Source organism: Pollachius pollachius (genome assembly GCF_949987615.1).
Source record: "Pollachius pollachius genome assembly, chromosome: 1".
Classification (NCBI taxonomy): Eukaryota; Metazoa; Chordata; class Actinopteri; order Gadiformes; family Gadidae; genus Pollachius; species Pollachius pollachius.
Window position 1 is genome coordinate 27,526,089 of NC_136934.1, and position 24,899 is coordinate 27,550,987.

At 42.4% G+C, this 24,899-nt stretch overlaps 2 protein-coding genes across 2 annotated transcripts; one reads left to right on the forward strand and one right to left on the reverse strand.

Annotated features, from left to right (window-relative positions):
• Positions 1-787: 787 nt before the first annotated feature.
• colq (collagen-like tail subunit (single strand of homotrimer) of asymmetric acetylcholinesterase) lies at positions 788-6,914 on the forward strand (the record flags this gene model as incomplete). Its single annotated transcript, XM_079731565.1, has 17 exons — positions 788-881; positions 1,390-1,493; positions 1,748-1,858; positions 2,796-2,840; positions 3,015-3,041; positions 4,070-4,141; positions 4,260-4,322; positions 4,410-4,436; positions 4,557-4,601; positions 4,738-4,773; positions 4,867-4,947; positions 5,058-5,154; positions 5,798-5,925; positions 6,141-6,260; positions 6,379-6,505; positions 6,621-6,723; positions 6,836-6,914. The coding sequence occupies 17 exons, from the start codon at positions 788-790 to the stop codon at positions 6,903-6,905; spliced, it is 1,350 nt and encodes a 449-aa protein (XP_079587691.1). The 3' UTR covers positions 6,906-6,914.
• An 8,367-nt stretch (positions 6,915-15,281) lies between these two features.
• On the reverse strand, positions 15,282-24,386 carry plekha8 (pleckstrin homology domain containing, family A (phosphoinositide binding specific) member 8). Its single transcript, XM_079730381.1, has 13 exons — positions 24,238-24,386; positions 23,547-23,663; positions 23,285-23,440; positions 23,084-23,205; positions 22,670-22,828; positions 22,526-22,566; positions 22,277-22,392; positions 19,716-19,983; positions 18,855-18,940; positions 18,036-18,094; positions 17,209-17,410; positions 16,909-16,970; positions 15,282-16,817 (listed from the first exon to the last, which is right to left on the reverse strand). The coding sequence occupies exons 1-13, from the start codon at positions 24,275-24,277 to the stop codon at positions 16,620-16,622; spliced, it is 1,626 nt and encodes a 541-aa protein (XP_079586507.1). The 5' UTR covers positions 24,278-24,386; the 3' UTR covers positions 15,282-16,619.
• Between the last annotated feature and the right edge of the window lie 513 nt (positions 24,387-24,899).

Genomic DNA, 24,899 nt, shown 5'->3' on the forward strand with positions numbered 1-24,899 from the left:
TTCTTGGAAGGATGTTTATTGATGAGCTTTAAGCCCCTTCATTCATAATACAGCTAATGAAGGGCTGTACAATACAGTTGTACAGCCCATGCAGACAGTTCAGAAGCTAAGGCTTTGCTCACTAACATATAACAACATATTCTGCACATAAATAATGTGTTGTCAGGTCAGGTCAATAGTGAATATTAGAAGGGGAAAGCAAGTGGAGAACTGCTTAAATAGCAAAAGTAACGGCATCACATTTTAACATGTTGAATAAAAAATCCAACGATCAAAGATATTTGAGATTTAGATATCTTGGAGCTGATTGGCAGAATGGTAGGCTTACCAATCCGTTTCAGGAAAAAGATTATCATACTAATATTAAACATTATGCCAATAATTAAACACTATGTACGATATGTGGTCTTAATTTACGGTTTTGAAGTTTTTTTTTAATTCTGTCCAGCCATTTATTGTAATTCCATGCTGCATTGTTAAGCATGTGTATAAAGAAACGAGTGAAGCCGGACCCCCCCCCAACTCCCCTCTGCCCCTCTGCAGTAGTAATGATCCTATATTGGCACTCAGAGCAGCTGGCAGGCTGACGAGCGTAATTTTAGAGGACACTGATGCAGAGGGAAAATGTAATGGGCATTGGCTGGCAGACCCCCTGCTATAGGCGGTGGAGAGAAGAGGGAGGGAGAAACAGCGGCCAGCAAGAGAGAGTCTCCTGAGAGTGAAGTCCTCTGCTGTAGCTAGAATAGATAATTAAACATAAAGTGCGACACCATTCTTTTTGAGCAGCATGGTTTTCCTAACCCTCGGGTTGTATCTTCCACTCTTGTTTTGTTATGTCCTGGCTCGGTCCTCATTTTTGGACTTTCTTGCACTTCCAGAAGGTAAGGCTGCTTTTTAAACGCGCCTGTTTCATACAAATGCAACATGCATGCAAATATGTGTGTGCGTCTGCTTCTCTGTCTCTGTATCCATGTTTATGTATGTGTGTGTGTGTGGTTTGTGTTTATTGATGCATGCATTCCTGCAAGATTCGATAATTTATCATTTGCTTATTTTATTGAGGACTGTCCTTGGGTGTGTTTTCATTTTCTTGTTGCTCCATAAATCGCTGGTCATGCCTCTATAAATAACCGCGCCGTCTACAGTTCCTCCAGCAGCAGTAGAGACACCACACTGCTGTTTATCTGATAGTTTTCACCTGTTACTTTATACATTTACATACTTCCTTAATCCTCCCTATAGTCTAACATTGGTATCTACCTGCTTGTTTGCTCGACGCATTATTTAAAGAAAAGGCAGTGTAGGTCTATGCTGTAACCGTGAACCGTGATAGCAAGACATTTGCTGAACACATTTGCGGTGTGTTTGTGTGTACTATGCACTGTCCAGGTCTCCGGTCGTCCGAGAGGAGCTTCACCCCATGCTGTCTGATGAGCCCCCCCCCACCGCCCCTCTTTCCCCCGCCCCCTTCTCTCTGGAGACGCCACGCTCATGTGAGTGGCGGTCATGTGACTTGCCCTTGTGGGAAATCTGATTGTGGATATGTCCTTGGGTACAAGCCAAGCTGCCCACCTCTCTCGCTCTACCCCCCCCCCCCCCCCCCCCCCCCCCCCCTCACTTGATCCTTGGGTCATATTGAGGGCATGGATAATATAAAATATAATTTAGTTATCTCTTTTAGTGTTCCACTAACATTGATAAGATGATTCTTCCACAATACACTATGAAGTATTAATCCTTATTCCAGGAGAGAGGCACCTCATCTGGTGACGGAGACAGAGGGAAGATAGACAAAGAGGAGGAGGGACGCCCCTGTGTCCTGGGGCCGGCGGGCTCTGCTGGCCCCCCAGGGCCCCAGGTAAGAACTCTCCTATTGGTTCTTAATAATTATTTATTAACAAGCTCATGTTCCTGAGGGAATTCATCCCTACGATGAGTTCTGGGTCTTCCTCTGTTTGAGATGTGAGTACAGAGATCAGGGTTCCACTGTTCTGTTGAGATGTGAGTACAGAGATCAGGGTTCGCCTGTTTAGATGTGAGTACAGAGATCAGGGTTCCTCTCTTCTGTTGAGATGTGAGTACAGGGTTCCCCTTTTTAGATGTGAGTACAGAGATCAGGGTTCCCCTGTTTAGATGTGAGTATAGAGATCAGGGTTCCTCTGTTCTGTTGAGATGTGAGTACAGAGATCAGGGTTCCTCTGTTCTGTTGAGATGTGAGTACATAGATCTGGGTTCCTCTGTTGAGATGTGAGTCCAGAGATCAGGGGTTCCTCCAGGCCCCTGAACACAGCCACCCCTTAACGCTCTGCATTTGGTGAGACACAAATAGCCTTTTTCCACGGCCAGCCGGTGATCCACACCACATTCTGTGAAACCGTCAGAAGACTTTGTTTGTCTGAAGCGCATACCAGGTCACGTAAATAGCATTGAAAGCCAAACACAAATTCAAGAATAAAGGGTATTTTAGCCATTGACAAGCAAGCGTTGTCGATGCATAACAATGCGGTTAAGATGTGTTAAGATGTGTTAACCGTGTTCGGCTTCGTTCTCTGATCTTGATCGCTGCCATCGGGACGAGGTCAGTATACCTGAACACAACTGCGGCCATGACTCATGCAAAGCACTTTAAAATCAATACAGTCCACTCAGCTCTCTGCTAATTGAAAGTGCATAAAAGAACAGGCATCAGGGGAAAGGCCATGAATCTTCTGTCGGGGGATTTGGTGCCAAATAAACCAATTCTAATGCAGTATTGCTCTACAATGTATACACATTCTACTGTATTACACCATCAGGGGCCGTCTGGTCTACCTGGAATAGGAGGGTCCAAAGGAGAGATGGTAAGTCAGAAAGAGTGTTATCCTCCTGTGTCTTCCACAAATTATTATGAATAATATAAACGGTATAAAGATTAGATCGCATTGAGCAATAAAACAATGTCCAAATTGTCGTAAAACGATGTACTTTTTGCATGACTACTGCCTCTCTTTCTTCTCCAACCTCCAATCTTCCAGGGAGAGCTTGGCAGACCTGGACAAAAGGTGAGATCGCCCATTCATCACTTTCCATCTTCCCTTACTAAGTGGATTTGCTCTAAGATGAGCCCCTGCTTCTAGGCTCGTCTGATTCATGTGACCAAGGCCTGGTTATACGCATTAGGAAATTTTAAATGACAAATCAACCTTGACAGCACATACTGTATATTGTACACACAGACCTTGACAGTCATTAGGATGACTGTCAGCCCTATAACCTTCCACTCAAACAGATGGCCCGTTTGGTTTTCATTAGCATGGAGAGTAACTTGAGATCCAGCCATCTTTATTAGAGCCTCTTGGCCTAGTTAACGTCCGAGGAGAAGCAGGGCTGTGATCAGTCATTTGTTGTTCATTGAAGAGGTCTGTTGGGAGAGGCTTGGTGACTGGTGGGCTGGCTGAGCATGCTGGGTAGCACTGCAGTGCAATCTAGCTTAGTGCTTAGCCTCGTAAATCATCTAATTTCCCACAAGCACCAGCTCTTGTTCTAAATACAGACCATCATTTAATTAAAGAGCTAAGTGACAGGGCTTGTTAAATTCACTCTGTCTCCACACATGCTTCTGGAATCAGGTCTGATGTGTATAATAAGGAGGTAGCCCTTTATTATATCCAAAAGCTTTTTGTCTTTCCACCACAATCTTTTTGTTTTGTGATTGAAGAAAGACTAAATTAGAAATGTTTTTGTTGTGGTTACCACAGAGTTTCTTTAAGGATTTAGCATTTCTGAATCTTCTCAAGAGCTGCATTCCTCTTGAGAAAATGATGTATGTTTAGTATCATAGATTCTTAAAGATCTTACAATCATACTGTGATAATATGGAAACCTTGTCTTTAGCCAAAGCAGATATAGTACAATTGTAAGTAACGTACTGCTGCCCAGCGCAAATAAATAAATATAGTCTGTTTTATTTCCCTTTTTAAAATTAAATTTAATAGTTTAGTTTTTCTAGGTAATGAATAAATAAATATCTAGAGAAATGTAAACATAGTAAGTAGTGTTAGTGTGTGTCATGTGACCTGTGTGCCCTCAGGGCCGGACCGGTCCACCAGGCCTTCCGGGGCGGCCCGGACCCGTTGGATGGCCCGGCCCACATGGGCCCAAAGTGAGTAAGTCCTTTTTATGCAGACATTTTGATTGGTATCCAATATGATCTAGGTTTAGAACGGATATATTCAGGAATGAAAGTGTTTTTCAATTGCTGCTGTTTTTCCATGTGTCAGGGTGAGAAGGGAGACACTGGACTGATGGGTTTATCTGGAGCAAGAGGACCGATGGGGCCCAAAGTGAGTGACCTTGGTTATTTCCTTACTAAATAGTAACAGCCTTATTATAACAATGGTTCACATTATTATGTTTTATGTTGGTTTTAGGGTTTACCAGGATATAAAGGAGAAAAGGTAAGTGAGGCGGCACAAACAAACAGGATGTTATGAGATGGTATCAGATAAAGATTAAAAAAGTATTTTGTTTAATCTACACTATATTTGTATAGATAACATTGCAATCTATTCCATAAGGGTTCTCGGGGTGATCGCGGGGAGAGTGGCACCAAAGGGGATAAGGTGAGAACAATATAGTTCCAAATCTAGAGAGATCTGATAGCATAGTATCAGAATACTAATAGCCTAAATATAACCATTGAGAATGCTCCTATACATGGCAATTCATCTTGTATTTGTCTCCGTTTTATGTCTGCAGGGAACGATGGGTTTCCCAGGGATGCTTGGGCAGAAGGTCAGCCGCACATTCAGACAAACCACTCACTTTGACTCATCACATGTTCAAACATTGAGCTTTATATGATCAAATGTGTGGCGTTGTGTTCAGGGTGAAATGGGTCCCAAGGGGGAACCTGGCACGTCAGGGAAGCGCGGACCTACTGGACGGCCAGGCAAGCGAGGAAAGCAAGTAAGGACAACTTTGTTTTGGTATGATACCGATTTCTGTAACACCTCAACTTTAGGTTTTTTTTCTTCAATATGTCTCTTTGTTGTGTTTTCTCCGTTGGGGTGCCTCAGGGAGTGAAAGGTGACTTCGGGCGGGTGGGCCCTTCAGGTCCTGCTGGCCCCCAAGGGTCCCCTGGCCAGCCCGGCCCCCCTGGTCTCCCAGCCACAGGTCTGTTAACACATGGGTCCAGGGCCTTTACTCTGTTCTTTGGTTTGATCAGTCAGAAGTTGATTTTGTTTGGCCTATGTTTGTGACTAGGCACAAAATCTTCCTTGCCTTGAGCGAGAGGCTTTTCCCCCGCCAGTATGAACGGACAAGTAGCACTCAATATCAGCAAAAGGAGGCACACATAAGTCAAGTGAAGGGTGCAACACAAGTGTATTTTATTTAGCCTCGATTCAACACAATCTCCAGTCTGAAACAGAAGGCTTGAGTCATAACAGATTTTTAAAGATGTGGTGTCCTGACGGTTATGTAAATATTGTGTCACCACCTTTTCAAGGTGTCAGTTGCTACTGTATCTTTGTCTTGTTTTTTACAAAAAATTAAGCTTATTTTGCTCTCATCTTGATTGACCAGAGTATGATTAAACATTTCTGTTGATGAGGGGACAAAAGCTTCACCAGATCCTGTAACACTCGCCTACACCTTGAGATCTCACAACACAACACTGCACATTCTTACAAGGTTGATATTATTCTGTTGAGCTCTTGTGGGGTTTATTTTCACCCGATAAACATCTTTTAATCTTCCTCTATTAAAAAAACAATGGATCTTCTACACAACCTGTTTCCTTTATCTACTTAATTAGGACTTTATATGGTTGGATCGAAAGGAGAGCGCGGCCCTACAGGGCCTCCTGGGAGATGTAGTTGCAACTCTCTCATGAGCTCACCTTTTGATGACAGTGCCAGGGGCCAGCAAGCCAGAGTGCCAGCGGTGAGAAAGCCATGGTCTTGTTGTTGTTTAGATGGATGCCCAGTATTACATTTCTACATACCCACCGTATGTCCAATGGTCAATATTCTAAGAGCCGTTAATCCAAAGCATCAGTGAAAGCCTACAGAAACTTAAAGTGAGATATTGTCAGATGTTGAGGAGATGAAGACAAATTCATTTTATTGACTTGCCATCAACATGCTTTCGCCCTTCAGATATTTGTGGTTGGCAGTCAAGACGAACTAGAGCGTCTTCAAACTGAAAATGCTTTCGCATTCCGCAAAGACCAGAGGTCTCTCTATTTCAAAGATGTGGATGGCTGGATTCCAATTCAGGTACATTGATGTGGATTTTCTTTCTGTGCGGTTATTTAAGATATCATCTTCTTATCCTATACGTCATTGTTTGTATTCTTCAGACTTTAAAATAGTAAATAAAAGTATTTTGTCCCAGCTGACCCCATTCCAGTCCACGGAGAACGCTCCAGAGGAAGAGGGTTACTGTGGCGATGGAATAGTACAGATTCCAAACGGGGAGGAGTGTGACGATGGGAACAGAGTGGTCACAGACGGCTGTGTTAGTAAGTGTCCCCTGCTATGTGAGCTATAGTAGCTATATATGCTATATATATAAACTATATGCTATCAATGTTTTGCCAAGTTGGTATAACTTGACCTCTCAATACTTTAACACAGAGTGTAAACATGCCTTCTGTGGGGATGGCTATCGCTATGAGGGGGCTGAGGAGTGTGATGGAAAAGACTTTGGCTACCAGACATGTAATTCATACCTTCCAGGGTGAGTGTACTACAGCGGAAATAATTCATACATTCAAAGATATGCAAGAGCGTGTAGTGTTGTAATGTTGTTGTAATGCTGAACCATGCATTGTGTTTCTTTGTGTTTGCAGGTCGTATGGCCGTCTAAGGTGCAGACTGCACTGTGTTATTGACTCAACAAACTGCAAGTACTTCACATGAAGGGTCAAAGCCACACAGAGCAATGTAGTCATTGTGTTCCCAAACACCAACAGGAATATATTGATGCAATAAAAGGACAAGGATGCTGCAAATAAAAGACTGAAAAAGAAGATGCAGCCAAATTTAAAAAAAAAATAAACTAAATATTTACTTCTTTTGTACTGCTGCTCTCATGCCACATAGATTGCAGGGGTTCGAATGACCTCGACCAGAGCCCACCCTTTCACCTATACATAAACAAAGAAAAACAAAGAATGCAAAATATAATTGCACTTAACATGTGAGGACTGAAGAGCATTCTACGCGCCATACCTGATTGGACCAGTTAGCCTCACCTGATTGGACCAGTCAGCCTCACCTGAATGGACCAATCAGCCACAATGGATTGGACCAGTCAGCCTCACCTGATTGGACCAGTCAGCCTCACCGGATTGGACCAGTCAGCCTCACCTGATTGGACCAGTCAGCCTCAAGGTAAAGTGGGTGAATGAAGTGGAAGGTTTCATTAAACCTTGTAGACTGGAGGCTCATTAATCCTGACTTAGTACTGTTTCAAAAAAAGAAATTAGGAAGGCTTGGAGAAACCAGGATACTGGTTATCCTACTGCTTAGTGAATGAATGACAATGCACAGAATTTGCATGAGGCTAGGGTTAGGATGGCCCCGGTGACAGCTGCCTCTAGGCATGTAACCTAATGCTGACGCTAGGACGTTGCCATGACACGCTTCATACCTGTGCTCTCTTAAAATCCTTCATTAGAAATGTGAGGTGACCCTTTTTAGGCATAGATTGACTTAAGTCATTATTATGATGTGTATTTGTGGGCAGGTGGATGCATGGCCAACAACAAAGTTGTTATACGGGGGGTGTGGGGGGGTTGGGTCCCGCTTCAAGTGTCTTGGCCTCTGGGAATCCTCAAAGAGGGCAGGTTATTACAGTGTGTTATGGTAGCAGCACACAAGGTAAACTTGAGCTTCATATTCTCAAACCCAGGATCTACTCAGGAACCATCAGGTCACATGACTCAATGAGTCGGTTCAATAGGCCTTCTGCACGCTACTCTTTGTGAATGGCATATAATGTAAGTAGAGAAACATGTTGGACCTTAGGACTGTTAAATATGGGAAAATTAGCTTTAATGTAAATGGAGGAGGTCCTTCCCTCTGCTTTAACAATATATATATATATATATATATATATATATATATATATATATATATTATATGTCCAGGCCTGAAACTGTTACATTCTCAATGTTACACTCTGCACAGGCAAGACCAGAATAGTTTCTAGCTGCTGATGGGGATGTATTATCTTCCACTGTTACATCCACATTCTATATAATGGTCATTACGCTACCCTGATACCTCTTCATTCAGTCTGTCTTATAGTGTTACAAAGAAACATGTCAATGATGAACTTAAATACATTTAGTGTTCTGTGTCTGGGGAACCGACAGTGTCAGTAGTGGTGCTGATATAAGCTATTTATTTTTACAACTAAACAAAAGTGTATGAGATGTAGGGCCAAGAATACCCTTTGCTGAGGGGGGTTAGGTTTTTTAAGTGCTTCTGGTCTAAAAGTGAATGTAACAACATGCTAATGAATGGTATATTACTACAGTTATGTTTGTTGTATGTGCATGCTTCTGCTACCATGTTTGTATGCTGGAGAGTTCAAAATTGTCCAACCATAGTTTTTGGGATGTACTGTTAGCATAAAATTCATTATTGCATTATTACCAGCGTGATCGGTGTCTTACAAATATACAACCTTGCTCTACCAAGGGCAAAGCTGACAGTATGTTATTCCGTTTGGAATACAGTTTGTCAACACATAGCCAATGGAAAATATGCCAATCACATGATATGTTGAATGTTCTATTTGTTATTACTACTGTCCTATACTGTGTATACAACAATGTTGAAACATAGCATGCATGTAACCACATATTGCTTAATGAAGTCCAGTATGCACTGATGGCTCCTCCTGGTTCATTGTCAAAGAGTTTAAACCTTGGATAGTTTGAAAAACAAATTAAAATAAATACATTCAATGTGTCAAAGACAAATTGCCTGTGTGCTGTGTTCCAGGAGGGTTTGTCAGCAGGTACAAGTGCTGTCCCTTGCAGAGGAAGCACAGAAAACCAGGCTTTGTAGTCTTCTTTCACAGGACCACAAAGTGATTTAAAAGTAGATTAATCGGATTAAGTCAAATGAAGATAGTCGTTTACTGGTGTATTTTATGCATTGTCCGTACAATTGATGGCATCCAGGGTGCTTTGGGCCAGGCAGGGAGCACAACGCAGCAGCATAGGCAGAAAACACTCTCAGCTGGCACATCTCAGGCGTTGTCATCGTTAACCTGAAGGTAACAGTCATCTAGAAACAGGTCTGCTTTTAAAGAGAGCAGAAGAGAGCACGGTTTTCAGACTTAACGCCATGTCCACACCTACGAAAACGATCTCCAACAGCAGTTGTTAAACCTTGTAGATTGAGCAGAAAATACTTTTGAATTTACAGTTAGTAATTATATTTACCAAGACAGGTTTCACCTCTGAGGATGCTACAAAAATAATACAAATCTAATCAAACAAAAACAAATTAGACGTTGCCCACCTGGTGGTTGGGGCGACGACGTCATCGTTTGCTTATTATCTGGGGTTCTCATTAGTGATGGATTTCATGATTATTTTCCTTGATTCAGTTTGCGTCGGTCAGTTCGCCAAGAAGAATTGTTCGGTATATTTTGTTCGTTCGTTCAGTCGCGTTTCTGGTAGCGGTGAATCGAATCATGGAATGCACGGTTCTCAGCTGAGTCAGTCAGACTCAGCGCCTCCCTCGTCTCATTCCTAAACGATCGTGCAAGCCGGTCATCAATCAACACAACATAACAACTTCAACCAAACGCAGTGGAATGGGGGGAGGGTTGTGTTGATTCTGGGCATATTTGATTTTTCTTGGGTTAACAGTAATTTAACACTATTGTGAAGATGGCCACCCCCACTCAAGAATCGATCAAGATCCACCAAGGTGGGGGTCCTGGGTCGCGTGCGGGAGAACGAACCATTAAAGAATGAGACAGATTGACGAGACATTCAAATATTTTAGTAATCTGGCATGACACAGAAAATACAAAGATAGCATGCATTTGCCATTTCACTGATATTTAATCTTATTATCGTACGCTCGCTCACTAGCCTCTTCCCTCTTCACCACTCACAGTCAGTGAACGAACAGCGAGTCAGCGACTAGTGGATCTGGGATGAGTCAAGTCTGAGAACGAACGAGACGAACGACAGAGAAGATTCAGGTCGGTTCGTTCTTGTTAAAGGTCCCATGGCATGAAAATCTCACCTTATGAGGTTTTCTAACATTAATGAGTTCCCCTAGCCTGCCTGTCGTCCCCAGTGGCTAATACTTTACGGGCACTAGGTATGCTGCTCGCTTTTGAAAAAATGGAATCTCAGGTGCGCTGATTTGGAATGTGGCCCCATATGTCGTCATAAGGGCCTTAAGGGGCCAAGTTACCTCTCCTTTCTCCGCCCGCCCGCCCGCGAGGGCGGAGAAATGATCTACGACCGTGCGAGAGCCGTGTGTGTGTGTGTGTGTGATTACACACACTGTAACGCAAGTGTTCACTTCTTTGTTATTTGGATAACCGTTCTGCTGTTGTTGGCGCATAACACGTTGGTTCTCTGATGTCTCTGGTATTTCCACAACGAGACTGTAGTTGGGGTTATCTCAGCCATTACTCACCCCATGTACACGGTTGATGCTGTATTATAACGTATATATTGAAAATGTCAGGGGTAGAGTATGTGCAATGTATGTAATGTAAAAAAAAAAGGACTTAAAGAAAAAACATCAATAATCAATTATCTAAATTAATAACTTCAACAACAAAAGTGTAGCAAAGTATTGTTAAAACTTGTATATATTTCTGAATGGGATTCTGTATGTTTGTTTATATATGCATAAATAATAATTATACAAAAGATCCAATAATAAAAACAACCAAAGATCTCAAACCTTTATTTTATTTTGAGGCATTTCTTGCAGATATATACAGCGCTATTGTCATGGCCATATGGGCACACTCAAAATGTGCCCACCGACTGCACAATTCACACTGCACAAAAAAAAAACAATTAAAAGAGAATTACAATTTACAATGAGATACATTGTATGGTAATATACATTTTTGTGTCAATTAATAATACAAAGCACATGTTTTATGTTATACTTTACCATTTCAAATATGCTCTCAGCAAAGGAGCACACCACACAGTAGTCCTCTGCATTCCCTAGAACGATGGTTTTCATAAACCTTTAAACTGTGGCAACTCCAATCATTATGTGAGTAAATAAATCATGGTACACTATAAATGTATAATTTGTGAATAAAAAAGAAAATACAATTCACAAAAGTATTCATTTTATTGTTGTAATGCATTCATTGTGTACGGTGGCGCTGAGCATTCACAAAAAAAAAAAAAAAGTAAGTTTCACACCGTTAGCACACCAGGATCTCGTAATTACGAGAAAAGATCTCATAACTACGACATCAGGATCTCGTAATTACGAGATCCTGATGTCGTAATTACGAGAAAAGATCTCGTAACTACGACATCAGGATCTCGTAATTACGAGGCCAGCAATAACATGGGGATTGCTATTTGTTGTGTAAGCATGTAGCCATATGACCATACGGGAAAATCCATCGACAGCACCATTAATACATATGCCATAGGGTTTAAGTTTGTCGTACGAATCGACGTGCCACAAAAAGTTTGGACCTGGGTTTATGTAAAGACGACGTCTTAGACGATTCTGTTCCTCAGTTGTACTGCTCGAGGATCTAGGATTAAGAGCAGGTGCCGTATCGTTGTTTGAGTAACTACCAAGCCTGCTTGGATGCATTTCAGATGCATACATTTGTATCCGTGAAGCATCCCGTACTGGTTCAACTGCTCCTGCAGGAAGAGAGCCACTTGTAGCACGTCCGACTGGGCTTTTCTCCTGAACAGTCCCAATGACTTCAGATGTCTGCGCAATGTTGACATACTCATATAAATGCCCTCCTCACTTTTAAGGAACATCAATATTTCCCAATGCCTCAATCCGAGCAAGAAATAAAATACAATAGCGTCGGATAGCGTCATCGTTGCCGTCCTGCAGCCAGCCAGCCACGTTATTGATGAATGAGAGGGGTGATCCTGATGTCGTAATTACGAGAAAATATCTCGTAATTACGAGATCTTTTCTCATAATCTCGAGATCCTGATGTCGTAAATACGAGATCTTTTCTCATAATAACGAGATCCTGGTGTGCTAACGGTGTGAAACTTTTTTTTTTTTTGTGAATGCTCAGCGCCACCGTAATTGTGTCTACACTTGAGATAAATGTTTATATTTTTCTTTTATCACAGACACATATTTTGGTAGGTGTTATTTTCTTTACCTTGGCATGTTTGCAGACTTACAGCAGGAGGTGTGGTTCACCAGTCAAAAAACTGACAGGTGGATCACATCTCCGTTAACATCAGCTGATAAGAACGCGTCACACTAATACACCCGTGTGACCTTCTGAAGATAATGGAAGTACATCCGTCGAAACATGTCAAGGTAAAGAAGATAACATCTACCAATATACGTGTCTGTGATCAAAGAAAACCATAAATATTTATTCATTTTATTGTATGTATTGGTCTATCCACCCCTGAAATCTTCAATAAAGACGTTATAAACAAAATATATGAAAATATGCTCCCCACATTCTTACAGTGTACATATGGTGAGTAGTGGTATAAAATAACGTGATTCTGCAGTGGGAGCATTATTTGGTCTATCCACATACTGTACCCCTGCAATCTTCCAACTTTCCTCCATAGCTTTTACAAACACAAGTATTTAGAATTGATGTAACGTGATAAATATTGTGTTATAACATAAGATGTTGTTGCCCCCCTCCACCTCCACCACCGACAAAAACTTTCTCCGCTCCCAGTACCGTACAGATAACACATATATCATCTTATTTCTACATTCAGCAGCAAAGTACATGCACACATTTACATGCTTAAAGGTCAAAAGGCGCAATGTAAAACATATTTGTAAGATAATTGCACAGTTAAAAATATGTTTTAAAGAAAATACTCACAGCCAAAAAGGTAGCAGAAATTAATGGATGCGCACGCAGGATCATGAATTTTCAGGATGCGCATGCGCATAACCACTAGGTAGCACAATTTGATGGGTAGCAGAAATTGGCTGAACACCAGGCAGCCGGCAGCGTGCGGTTCAGTCTACTTCAGATTGATGTGTAAGTGGAAGAACCAGAGACGTCGGAGAACCCGACGCAGTCGTTTGTGATTCATAATATCGTCTGGAGGCGCACACAGCTTTTGGCCCTGATAATATGTATTATATGATATAGATATCTATGTAGGCCCCTATTATATGATTTTATTGGTCTCGAGTATTTCCACAACAGACTCGTAGTGGGGGTTACGTCAGCCGTGGTTGAGAAGGAATTGGGGGGAAAGGAACTTTGGCTTTGACTCCCTGAAGTACATGAACTGTGACATGAAAGAGAAAGGGATTGTTGCCAGCGTGCAGGCGGCAGCGGGAAGCCGGCAGCAGGCAGCCGGCAGCGGGGAGCCGGCAGAGTGCAGCCGGCAGCGGGCAGTGCACGGTTCAGTCTACTTCAGATTGATGTGGAAGTGGAAGAACCAGAGACGTCGGAGAACCCGACGCAGTTGTTTGTGATTCATAATATCATCTGGAGGCGCACACAGATTTTGGCCGTGATAAATGTATTATATGATATTATTTAGATATAGAGCTCCAGGACTTTAACAAGTGTTGTACACTTAGTTATTTGGATAACCGTTCTGCTGTTGGTGTTATGGCGCATAACACGTCGGACTCTCGTCTCTGGTATTTCTACAACGAGACTCGTCGTGGGGGTTATCTCAGCCATCGTTGAGAAGGAATTGGGGGAAAGGAACTTTCGCTTTGACTCCCTGAAGTACATGAACCACGACATTGAGGAGAAAGGGATTGTTGGCCGCGATTGTCTCCCGCTTGAGCCCCGCTTCCCGCTGCCGAGGGACCACCATCTCGGCGCTGCCTACTGCAGGAGGCGGTGGTGCCTTAACGCTGCCGAGGCGGTGGTCCCTCGGCAGCGAGGCTCCGGCGGGAGACAATCGTGTTTAACAATCGCGGGCAACCTTTCTCCTCCATGTCGTGGTTCAGTCTACTTCAGATTGATGTGGACGTGGAAGAACCAGAGATGTCGGAGAACCCGACGCAGTCGTTTGAGATTCATAATATCGTCTGGAGGCGCACACAGCTTTTGGCCGTGATAATATATTTTATATGATATAGATATTGTATGGTAGCTTGGTAGCTTGAGGCCACGGTACCATGCGCTCTGTATAGATATTGTATAGATATCTATGCATAATATGATATTATTTAGATATAGAGCTCCAGGACTCCCGCCGGAGCACCCGGAGTGTTCTAGAATATTTACAGAACACGGCCAAAAGCTGTGTGCGCCTCGCCATTGCGATACATCCACTGTAAACAGAGCGCATAGTACCGTGGCCCCAAGCTACTCAGGGCCACACCCCCACCCTCCTCCTTGACCCGCCTCTCTCCTCATTTGCATTAAAGCAACAGACACTGAAACGGCGCGTTGGGGGAAAGCTCAATGTCTGGCTCGTAGTGGCTGTAATTATGCACCACGGCTGAATTTCAGGAACGTCTTCAAATAATGTGTTAGGGGCCCACGAATATCTATATTAAAGCATCCTGCTACTATGCTACTATATGTAGCATGCCATGGGACCTTTAAAGATTCGGTCATTCAAACTGATTTGGTCGCAAATGACCAATCACTAGTTTTCATTAATCCAAAAATGAAAACGCAGGGTGGCGCTTTTCTGTTTTTCACCCTGGGACCTGTTATCAAAAGAATGTGTTTGCATGCACCGAAAACTCGTGTCCTTCTAGGCGGTCGGCCCAAATGTCAAAGACTTCCGCGTTTATACACAAAAATCGTAGCCGTGTGGACAGGGCCTAGAACAGGGTTACCCTAACCCTTGGCTTGAACACACCATAACTTGCCCTCCCCCTCTGCTCCCACCCCTCCCTACGTTTCTCCGCCATTGAGAAGTGATGCATTTCACACACCTGTGATTGACAGGCCAGATGGATCCCCCAAACCAACCATGGAAGAGATGCCCTGATTGGTCTGAAATGAGCTAGGAGCGGTTTAAAGCGTAAATGTTCTCATACAAAGTCAGTCAACTAGAAAATATTAACAGCTTATGTCGCTCATAGCTGACCAGTGACTATGCCAATTCAAAACCTTTACCATTTATTGAGTAGAAATGAAATACCCTCTTATATGTACATTAATTTAAAAAGCATATTATCATTATCCACATACAACATTGTATTATTCTGATAGAGGAATGGTAAATAAGCTTTTTGCACATCTCTAATGTACAGGAGGCAAAGAAAGTGTTATTGTACAAACAAATCAACCCACGCTGTAAACTCAAAGTATTGAACAGATAGATTTTTAAATACTGGCATGTTACAAGAACATTTGCAAAAGTCATGTCAAGGAGGATCCTGCTTTACAAAGTTAGAGAGAGTATACATGGCAAGTGTAAATCTGGGTCCATAATTAATAAACATGAAGTAACTTCTATTTTGGGACAGGGTGCCAATCATTCCGTTGGAAAATTGTTCAATATAAATGTTATACATTTAATAAATTCAGGGCTTTGTGTAAGAGTGTATTCATTTTTACTTCTGTCTTATGGCACCAATGTTACATTAAAACATTGCAATCTAAATCAATTCTTGCTGGATGCAAATACCAATATATTTCACATACAAAAATTGAGATTATCAAAATGTGAACCATTTAATTTAGAGCTAATATATAAAGTCAGAGCCAGAATAACAATGCAAACTGTGCATAGATCTGTGCAAAAATGCTGATTTTGAGTTGATCAATTGCCAACACTTTAACAGCTCCATCGCATTCTTCTGTGATGTGATGGAAAGCAAACGCTAACAGCATTCTCATGTCCGTCACTTATTGGTCCCATGGAGTCTTTATACAGAACACAGACAATACATTGTTAACCTGTTACACTAAGGAAACCAATGCAAACCTATTGCCTTATAATTACAATTATAGCCAGATGAACACCATTCAGTAACAAATGTTACATAGGACAACTTCAGTAACCCACATCAGTAAATAGTTGTCCCTTATTAGAACCAAAAGCAAATTCAAGGCATATACTGGGGAAAGAAAAACTAACAACCTGACATTAGCTTGGTCAATATGGTGCATTGTATCAGCGGCAGGCCTGTCCATGAACCCGTTTTATAAACCAGAGCAAACTGGAACATCTTGGGAATAAATTAACAACCATCCTCTTTAGCCAGAACATGAAAAGATGATTATCTGGGTTTCTTGAACTAATACTCTAAAACAAATACGTTAGCATTAGCATAATTTGTTGAACCACACCCACTTTTTAGGTAATAGCTAACTAAACTGGATCTCAGGCCTGACAAGATATTTAAACTACATGTTCCTTGTCTCTCAATCCGCAATGCCTCACTGCAAGCAAATCAACGTCAACACCATCTCTGAGCAGCAGGAAGGCCCCTAGAGTCTCATACCACCTCGTCAGACTCCAGGCTGTACTCGTCGTACAGGTCGTCCAGGATGCCCAGCTGGTCCTCCATGGCGGGCAGGTACACACTCAGGTCCCGCCGCATTCCGCTGGTGAAGCCCGGCTTCAGCTGGTCCCCCTCCTGGGACACTAAGGCCGCAGTGAAGGACTCGTAGGACGGGGAGGCTCTCAGGGCCAACTGGAGGGAAGGGTTACAGTCAGTCAGAATACAGTCATGAACACAATGGGGCTGATCTAAGAAGAGCCACCAGGGTGGATAGGATACCTACAGCGAACACGCCTCGTACGACCCAGCCGTGGTACTGGCGAAGCGTCCTTCCATAGGCGTTGTCTGATGGAAAGAAGAGGGACCTTATGTGGCATACCATCTCAATCAACCATGGAACATCAAGTATTCGCAAATGGTACATGTACTCACAGTGTCCATAAGACACTGTGAGCCACTGCAGGGCCAGACATTTTTGTGGCTAGGGGATACTGGGTTTGATGCCCAATCATCCCAGACCTGTAGATGCCTAGCCCCTATCTGCCCTTGAAGGACATGGATCCATAACCAAGCATTTACTCACTGAGGGCCCCGTGGATGTCCTGCTCCCCGGAGTGGACCTCAGACAGGAACTCCTTGAGGAAGCGGAGGCCCCGTCGGAGCCACAGCAGTGCCTCAGTGGCCGAGTTGCGCACCTGTGCTGTAGCGGTCTGCAGCTCGTGCAGCACGATGGACTGGAGGGTCGGGAAGCTGTTGGGGTCTGACAACCACTTCTGGTTAATTTTCTAAAGCCAAAAAAGCAAAGAAAAAACAAATTCAAGCTGACCAAATGGCTAAAGAAGTGGTGGTTACTTTTCCACTTTGGTAAATGGACTGCATTTATACAGCGCTTTTCTAACCAGTGGTCACTCACAGCCCTTTACAATACTACCAAACATTCACCCATTCATGCACACACCGACGGCAGCGTCAACCATGCAAGGTGAAAGCTAGCTCGTCAGGAGCAGTTAGAGTGAGGTGTCTTGCTCAGGGACACCTCGACAGTCAGCAAGGAGGAGCCGGGGATCAAACTAGAAACCTTACAGTTACCAGCCGAATACCACTTCATACATTCATTACAATTGTATTTTTTGGATAGATAATTGAATAATGAATCTAATAATTTTTAGATTCATTAAATCTGTTTTAAACCAAACATATGCTTGGTGAATTAATATTAGCTTATTATACAATGCGGCTCTGACATATAAACGTGTTGTTTAATTTTAGAAATATATTAAAAGATGTCAGTGTCACATTTTTTTGCCTATTAGTTTATAAAAAGACAGGAATCCATATGGACATGAACAGTTTTGCATAATATATATCAAAGCAGGTATCAAGCCAAGTACTTTCACCATTTACACCTACCTTGATGTTTCCAACAAAATCCATTTTAACTGGAGCGAACACGGTGGATCCCAGCTTGTCTATGGAGAGAGAGGACCTTCTCAGTTCATGTTGCTGGTTTGGTTCTATCAGAACTTTATACCTCTTGAATGTGCACGAAAAATATCAATACAACGACCACACAGGAGGAAAATAAGTGATCTGTGGATGACTTTGAAAGATGATCTATCATCTAGGTCATGCATTACGTGAATGGAATGGGAGGAAAGTTGCATTGATGTGTGGTAGCTGATGAATTAGCAGGTCTGATTCTAGGTAGATCAGAAGGACAACATTCTTCATTAAACATTTGGTATTATAAACAACTATACTTTGCAACCATACAAATCTAGTGAGCAGCTTCCACTGTAAAATTCATCCTCACAAAATACCACTTGACTGCTCTGATGGAATACTTATACCAATACATACTAAGAAAGAAGCAGTACAATGGTACTTGACATATTTTACCTTAATAAGCAAGAAGCATCAAATGCTAAATTAGAATTTCACTCTGAAATGAAATGAATGAAATAATTTGCCTGGGACGCATCCGAGATCCAAGTCCAAAATAATGAAACCATTATGAAAAGAAGTGCATGCAGCTGGAAGAATGCAAATATTAGATCGGCCAAACAGATGCATTCCCCCCTTGTGAATAATAAAGCATTTCTGGAAGATCAAAGGCAGGAAGAAGAATGATCAGACATAAGCTTCATAAACACAAGGAAGGAATAAGTAACTGAGGCTGTTGACAGACAGAACAGGATGAAGAGCTGAGGAGATAACTAGGGGGCCTACCTAAGACAGGCACTATTGCATAGCATGAGTCCAAAAAGTCTTGGGTGGGGATACCCCTGTCGTCTTCCAGTCTTATATCACTAAATCTAAAAATAACAAAAAGAAAAAGGTGGAAAAGATACAAACATGAAGATATGTTTAAAATGATGTATTCCAGAAGCATGTCTTTTTATTGGGTCATAAAAAAATAAATTAAAAAAAAGTACAGGCTCAAGTAAAAGGATGGTTCAGACAGAGTCATGCAGTATCAACATCACAGCAAACCAGTTACAACCGGTAATAGAGCTGGTCAGGTTGGTCAATGTAAATCGTTAACAGCTCTTTCATTCAACTGACAAAAAATGAAATTAAAAGTAAGTTAAATCAAGAACATAATTTATAGCATATTATAATACATAATTAAATTAGTAAAATCATACTTTTCACATATTTTCCAGTAACACTGTAAACATTGGCAGGATAGTAAATAATTTGAATTAAAAGAGGAGGTTAGGTTTGAAAAGAGTGAAATTGTAACAAGGAAATATAACTTTACAAACCGAAAAATCTGGGGAGGGCGTCTCTGTATGTGTTTAGTAACCAAGAGAGAATCACTGGTTATGAATGTGTCATCGTTTCAAAATATATAATCCTATTGTGCAAAACATCTAATAGCAAGTGCAAAAAAGACATATGACATTTGAATTGACACCTGAACACGCACACCCATACTCTCCATATATAAAACACAGTATAGACAATGAGGGTACTAAAAAGAGAGAATTAAACACTGGGTGGGCTAGCTTCAAATCAGTCTAAATGTCCCATTGAGCTGTTTGATCATCTTAAAGGATGTGAGCCTCTTGTAGAGAAGTTCCATACCTGTGACTCATTGTGCTGAAGAATGTATCTACGCCCTCCTCCTCCTCCTCCAGCCGAGGATCCTGAGGAGGTAGGACTTGGTCCGGGGCAGAGACCATCTCCCTCTGGTCTCGGCTCACCTCATCCTCTCCATGCTCTTTGATTTGGTCCATGTTGTGCTTTTGTTCTTGTTCAGGATTGCTCCCCTCTCCCTCCAGTTGAGTCTCAGGTCCAGCAGTATCAGGGGCTGGAGGCCCATCGTCCTCCTCGAGAGCTGAACCCTGGAGAACTGAACACACACACACACACACACACACACACACACACACACACACACACACTTTTATTTGAATCCAAATTTACAAAGAAGGAGAAAAGGATCCAAACATTTTGGGAAGAAATATTAATAATGTAACAGGTTCAAAGCTTACATGCCTTTACAAGACCTACATGATAAATTGATAAGATATTCCACCGAACAATTATGGATATAAAAAACAAAAAAATGTCTTGTTTCCAGATTTACATGCTACCTATGGTGGCTGAAACAGAGAAACATTTTGCCAATCTTTTGGCTTCCTTCCTATGTAACCCCACCAACCACAGTCCTCCAACAATTTTTTTGGGATATGACCTAAGCTTCCAAAGATTAAAGATATAAGTTTGCATTGGTAACCTAGTTGGCATATACAGTGGGGCAAAAAAGTATTTAGTCAGCCACCAATTGTGCAAGTTCTCCCACTTAAAAAGACGAGAGAGGCCTGTAATTTTCATCATAGGTAAACCTCAGCTATGAGAGACAAAATGAAAAAAAAAAATCCAGAAAATCACATTGTCTGATTTTTTAAGAATTTATTTGCAAATTATGGTGGAAAATAAGTATTTGGTTACTTACCAGCAAGATTTCTGGCTGTCACAGACCTGTAACTTCTTCTTTAAGAGGCTCCTCTGTCCTCCACTCGTTACCTGTATTAATGGCACCTGTTTGAACTCCTTATCAGTATAAAAGAAACCTGTCCACAACCTCAAACAGTCACACTCCAAACTCCACTATGGCCAAGACCAAAGAGCTGTCAAAGGACACCAGAACCACAATTGTAGACCTGCACCAGGCTGGGAAGTCTGAATCTGCAATAGGTAAGCAGCTTGGTGTGAAGAAATCAACTGTGGGAGCAATTATTAGGAAATGGAATACATACAAGACCACTGATAATCTCCCTCGATCTGGGGCTCCACGCAAGATCTCACCCTGTGGGGTCAAAATGATCACAAGAACGGTGAACAAAAATCCCAGAACCACACGGGGGGACCTAGTGAATGACCTCCAGAGAGCTGGGACCAAAGTAACAAAGGCTACCATCACTAACACACTACGCCGCCAGGGACTCAAATCCTGCAGTGCCAGACGTGTCCCCCTGCTAAAGCCAGTGCATGTCCGGGCCCGTTTGAAGTTTGCTAGAGAGCATTTGGATGATCCAGAACAGGATTGGGAGAATGTCATATGGTCAGATGAAACCAAAATAGAACTTTTTGGTAAAAACTCAACTCGTCGTGTTTGGAGGAGAAAGAATGCTGAGTTGCATCCAAAGAACACCATACCTACAGTGAAGCATGGGGGTGGAAACATGATGCTTTGGGCCTGTTTTTCTGCCAAGGGACCAGGACGTCTGATCCATGTGACGGAAAGAATGAATGGGGCCATGTATCGTGAGATTTTGAGTGAAAACCTCCTTCCATCAGCAAGGGCACTGAAGATGAAACGTGGCTGGGTCTTTCAGCATGACAATGACCCCAAACACACCGCCCGGGCAACGAAGGAGTGGCTTCGTAAGAAGCATTTCAAGGTCCTGGAGTGGCCTAGCCAGTCTCCAGATCTCAACCCCATAGAAAATCTTTGGAGGGAGTTGAAAGTCTGTGTTGCCCAGCGAAGGCCCAAAAACATCACTGCTCTAGAGGAGATCTGCATGGAGGAATGGGCCAAAATACCAGCAGCAGTGTGTGAAAACCTTGTAAAGAAAACGTTTGACCTCTGTCATTGCCAACAAAGGGCATGTAACAAAGTATTGAGATGACCTTTTGTTATTGACCAAATACTTATTTTCCACCATAATTTGCAAATAAATTCTTTAAAAATCAGACAGTGATTTTCTAGATTTTTTTTTTTTCATTTTGTCTCATAGCTGAGGTATACCTATGATGAAAATTACAGGCCTCTCTCATCTTTTTAAGTGGGAGAACTTGCACAATTGGTGGCTGACTAAATACTTTTTTGCCCCACTGTATGACTCACCAGTGGCTGGTATTTCTGTAACTTACACACACACACACACACACACACACACACACACACGATTCCCAGGAGAGCTGACCAATTGTATAATGTAAAATAGAGTGAGGAACGTTTGCTGTATTTGCACTAATTAATTTCTACAGGAGATTGTTGATATCCACTCATTGACTTTCCAGAGAAGGCAACCAGATGTTTATCCTTGGTCACTAGCCTGGCAATCATTATTACAAGCTGTAGACAGCGATCATCTGATGACTTGTGACATTTGCATTGTAATGTGGGGACGTCTAACCTGTTGAGGGGGCTTGGTCTCTCTTGGAGGGTATGTCTGGTTTTTCTGGTTCCTCTGCTCCCTCTCGCCCCGAGTCCTGGCTCTGGTTTCCATGTGATTCCTCTGACTCTCTCAATCTGGAACAGATACAATACATCCCAATTCAAGTGCATCTACACACTTTTTTGTTCACTCTTACAAAAAATACAACTTGCATGCATATTTTAAAGTCAATGAACAGAATTGGAGGCACATGTATGTGTGACCTACTTTTCTCCCAGATTTAGTTTCAGGTGACTGAGCGGTTTGATCTGGAGGGAGGAGCGGCCATTAACATTAGAGTTGAGCAACATCCAAATATTGCATTTTCACAACATCTTTGTCAAAGAAGCAATTTGCGCCAGAGCAGTGTACCTTCTGAGGTTTGATGGCAGCTACTGGGGGAGAGCCAGGTGGACTCTGTGACACCATGTCTGATGAGAATGTGTGGTTGGCTATCTGCATGCACTCCTCAAGGGTTTTGAGGAATGTGGTGCATGTGGATTTAACCATGTTCCCAGTATCCTCACCTGCCTGCAGGAACCATCTTGGTATTAGTACACATATGCACAAGGCTAACATCCAAAAGCCGCAGAGATTCAGTTGTTGCCTTAGTATGGTATAATGCTAAGTTCATGGCAGTGGTGATAGGTCACTTATGGAGACAATGTTTGCTGACATAATGGCATACATGGCAAGAGCTAGTTTTATTGCTGTGTCTGTAGACCACAGAGCTTTCCCCTTACCGTCGGCCTCTTTTATTTTCTCTACCTCATCAAAAAACCTTACTTCTGCAGAGTCTCCAAGCTCCTCGCTGTCCTTGATCTTGTTCACTTGTTTGAGGAGGAGGTCACAGTACAATCTAAGTTCTGACACCTTGGTTTTTAGTGCCTCTGTGTTCTCTTGAAGCTCTGAAAGTTATAGAAAACAAGATGAGCATACAAAGTCAACAGTACATCTCAAACATACTTGATATAGCATTTAGGTTACCTTTCTCTCTCCTTGTCCGGTTGTCTGTGAGACAGGCCTTTGCTGTTCCCAGAGCCACCAACCACTTCTGCCTCTCTGCTGCATTGATGGCTCGAAGGTAAAAGTACTGCTCTCCAGGTATTGTGAGATCAACGCGGGTAATGTCCGTGGAATGGACTATACCATAGTGGTGAACATTAAATGCAAAGTAAGTCTTGTTACTTGATGTGTTACACAGTGTGTGGTCTCATATACAAATCACAGGAAAGTGCAAGCTACCAACCTTGGATTTCACACACTGAAATCTTAATGCTGCCTTTACATCCTTTCCAAGCGTCTTCTTGAGAATCATAGTAAGACAGCGTCCCTCCATCCAGAACAAACCACCGGGGCTGCCAACCTGCATGAAATCAGATCATATAATATTGTAGTATTCATCGTAAAGCGATTTGTCATTATGGGAAGACATGGTTGTGTTTGACACTGCCACAACGTTTCTCATGCGGGACGTCTATATCAACGATATATCAACAAAGATATACCAGGCTGGTATTCCAACAGATATACCAGGTTAACATTTAGCTGGTATATCAACACAGATATACCAGGTTAACAGTGAGCTGATGTATTCTAATGTACAACAGACGGAGTTCAGTGACAGGTGGGAGCTAGCTAACTCTCTCTCTCTCTCTCTCTCTCTCTCTCTCTCTCTCTCTCTCTCTCTCTCTCTCTCTCTCTCTCTCTCTCTCTCTCTCTCTCTCTCTCTCTCTCTCTTATAAATAGTGAGAGAATACCGTCGTTGACTTCGCAGTGTTAGTCGATTACTTTATTTGGTACATTAAACCCGAGGTAGTGCTTTAGTCGTAGCGGCCGTTAGCTCGATGGATTAACTCGCTGCTGGTTTTAGTAACGTAACTAAACTCTATCACAAGTGATAACAGCTACATGCTAGCTACGTGTTTCAAATGACTTACCACTTATGTAATTGGTCCATTTATGTAGTATTCCCTCCATCGCTTGTTAAAATATTGTTACGCTCATTACCTGTTTTTCGTCATAACAATGTGTAGCCAGATGCTGACTGTAACGACTCCATTCTCCCTCATTAGTGTACACTGAGTAAGAGCGATTAGTGATTTGCGTTTAAACTGCGCAGATTAAGTGCGTAACGTTCGTGAATACCGAGACCCGGCCGTCAAGGAGCTCCTCCTCCTGTGACGACATCAGGGGTCCGCCGGCGGGGGGGGGGGGGGGGGGGGGGGGGGGGGGGGCGTGTCCTCGCTGCTCCTCAAACACGAGAGCCAATCAGCAGAGGACTGGTTAATGTTTCCCAAAGTGTAGGGCGCAGAGTAGGGGCCTCTACGAATAGTAACATCTCCTAACCTGTATGCCTCCTTTCCTTAACCTTTCTGTAAAACTTCATCGGGTCAAAGAGAGATGAAAAGATGCTTCCTTTCGAACATAGGAAAAGACAGCACTGTTTAAAATGAATTCGACTCCACTCTTCCTAACCAACGTCTTTGCGCGACGGCGGGTATTGCTGACCTCTAGCGTCTGTAGTGTGAAACTACAATTTTCCGAAGATTGACTAAAACAAGCGCTCTTTGATCCATGCGTTCTTGTCGTATTGATTTCA

What these genes read in the sequence shown, in the direction of transcription:
- plekha8 (XM_079730381.1), bottom strand. Translation starts at nt 24,277, where the DNA reads ATGGAGGGAATACTACATAAATGGACCAATTACATAAGTG. An exon ending in CTGCCATCAAACCTCAGAAG is followed by an intron (nt 22,567 to 22,669) that starts GTACACTGCTCT and finishes TCCTCCCTCCAG; the next exon opens with ATCAAACCGCTCAGTCACCT. An exon ending in TCGTACGAGGCGTGTTCGCT is followed by an intron (nt 16,818 to 16,908) that starts GTAGGTATCCTA and finishes CCTTCCCTCCAG; the next exon opens with TTGGCCCTGAGAGCCTCCCC.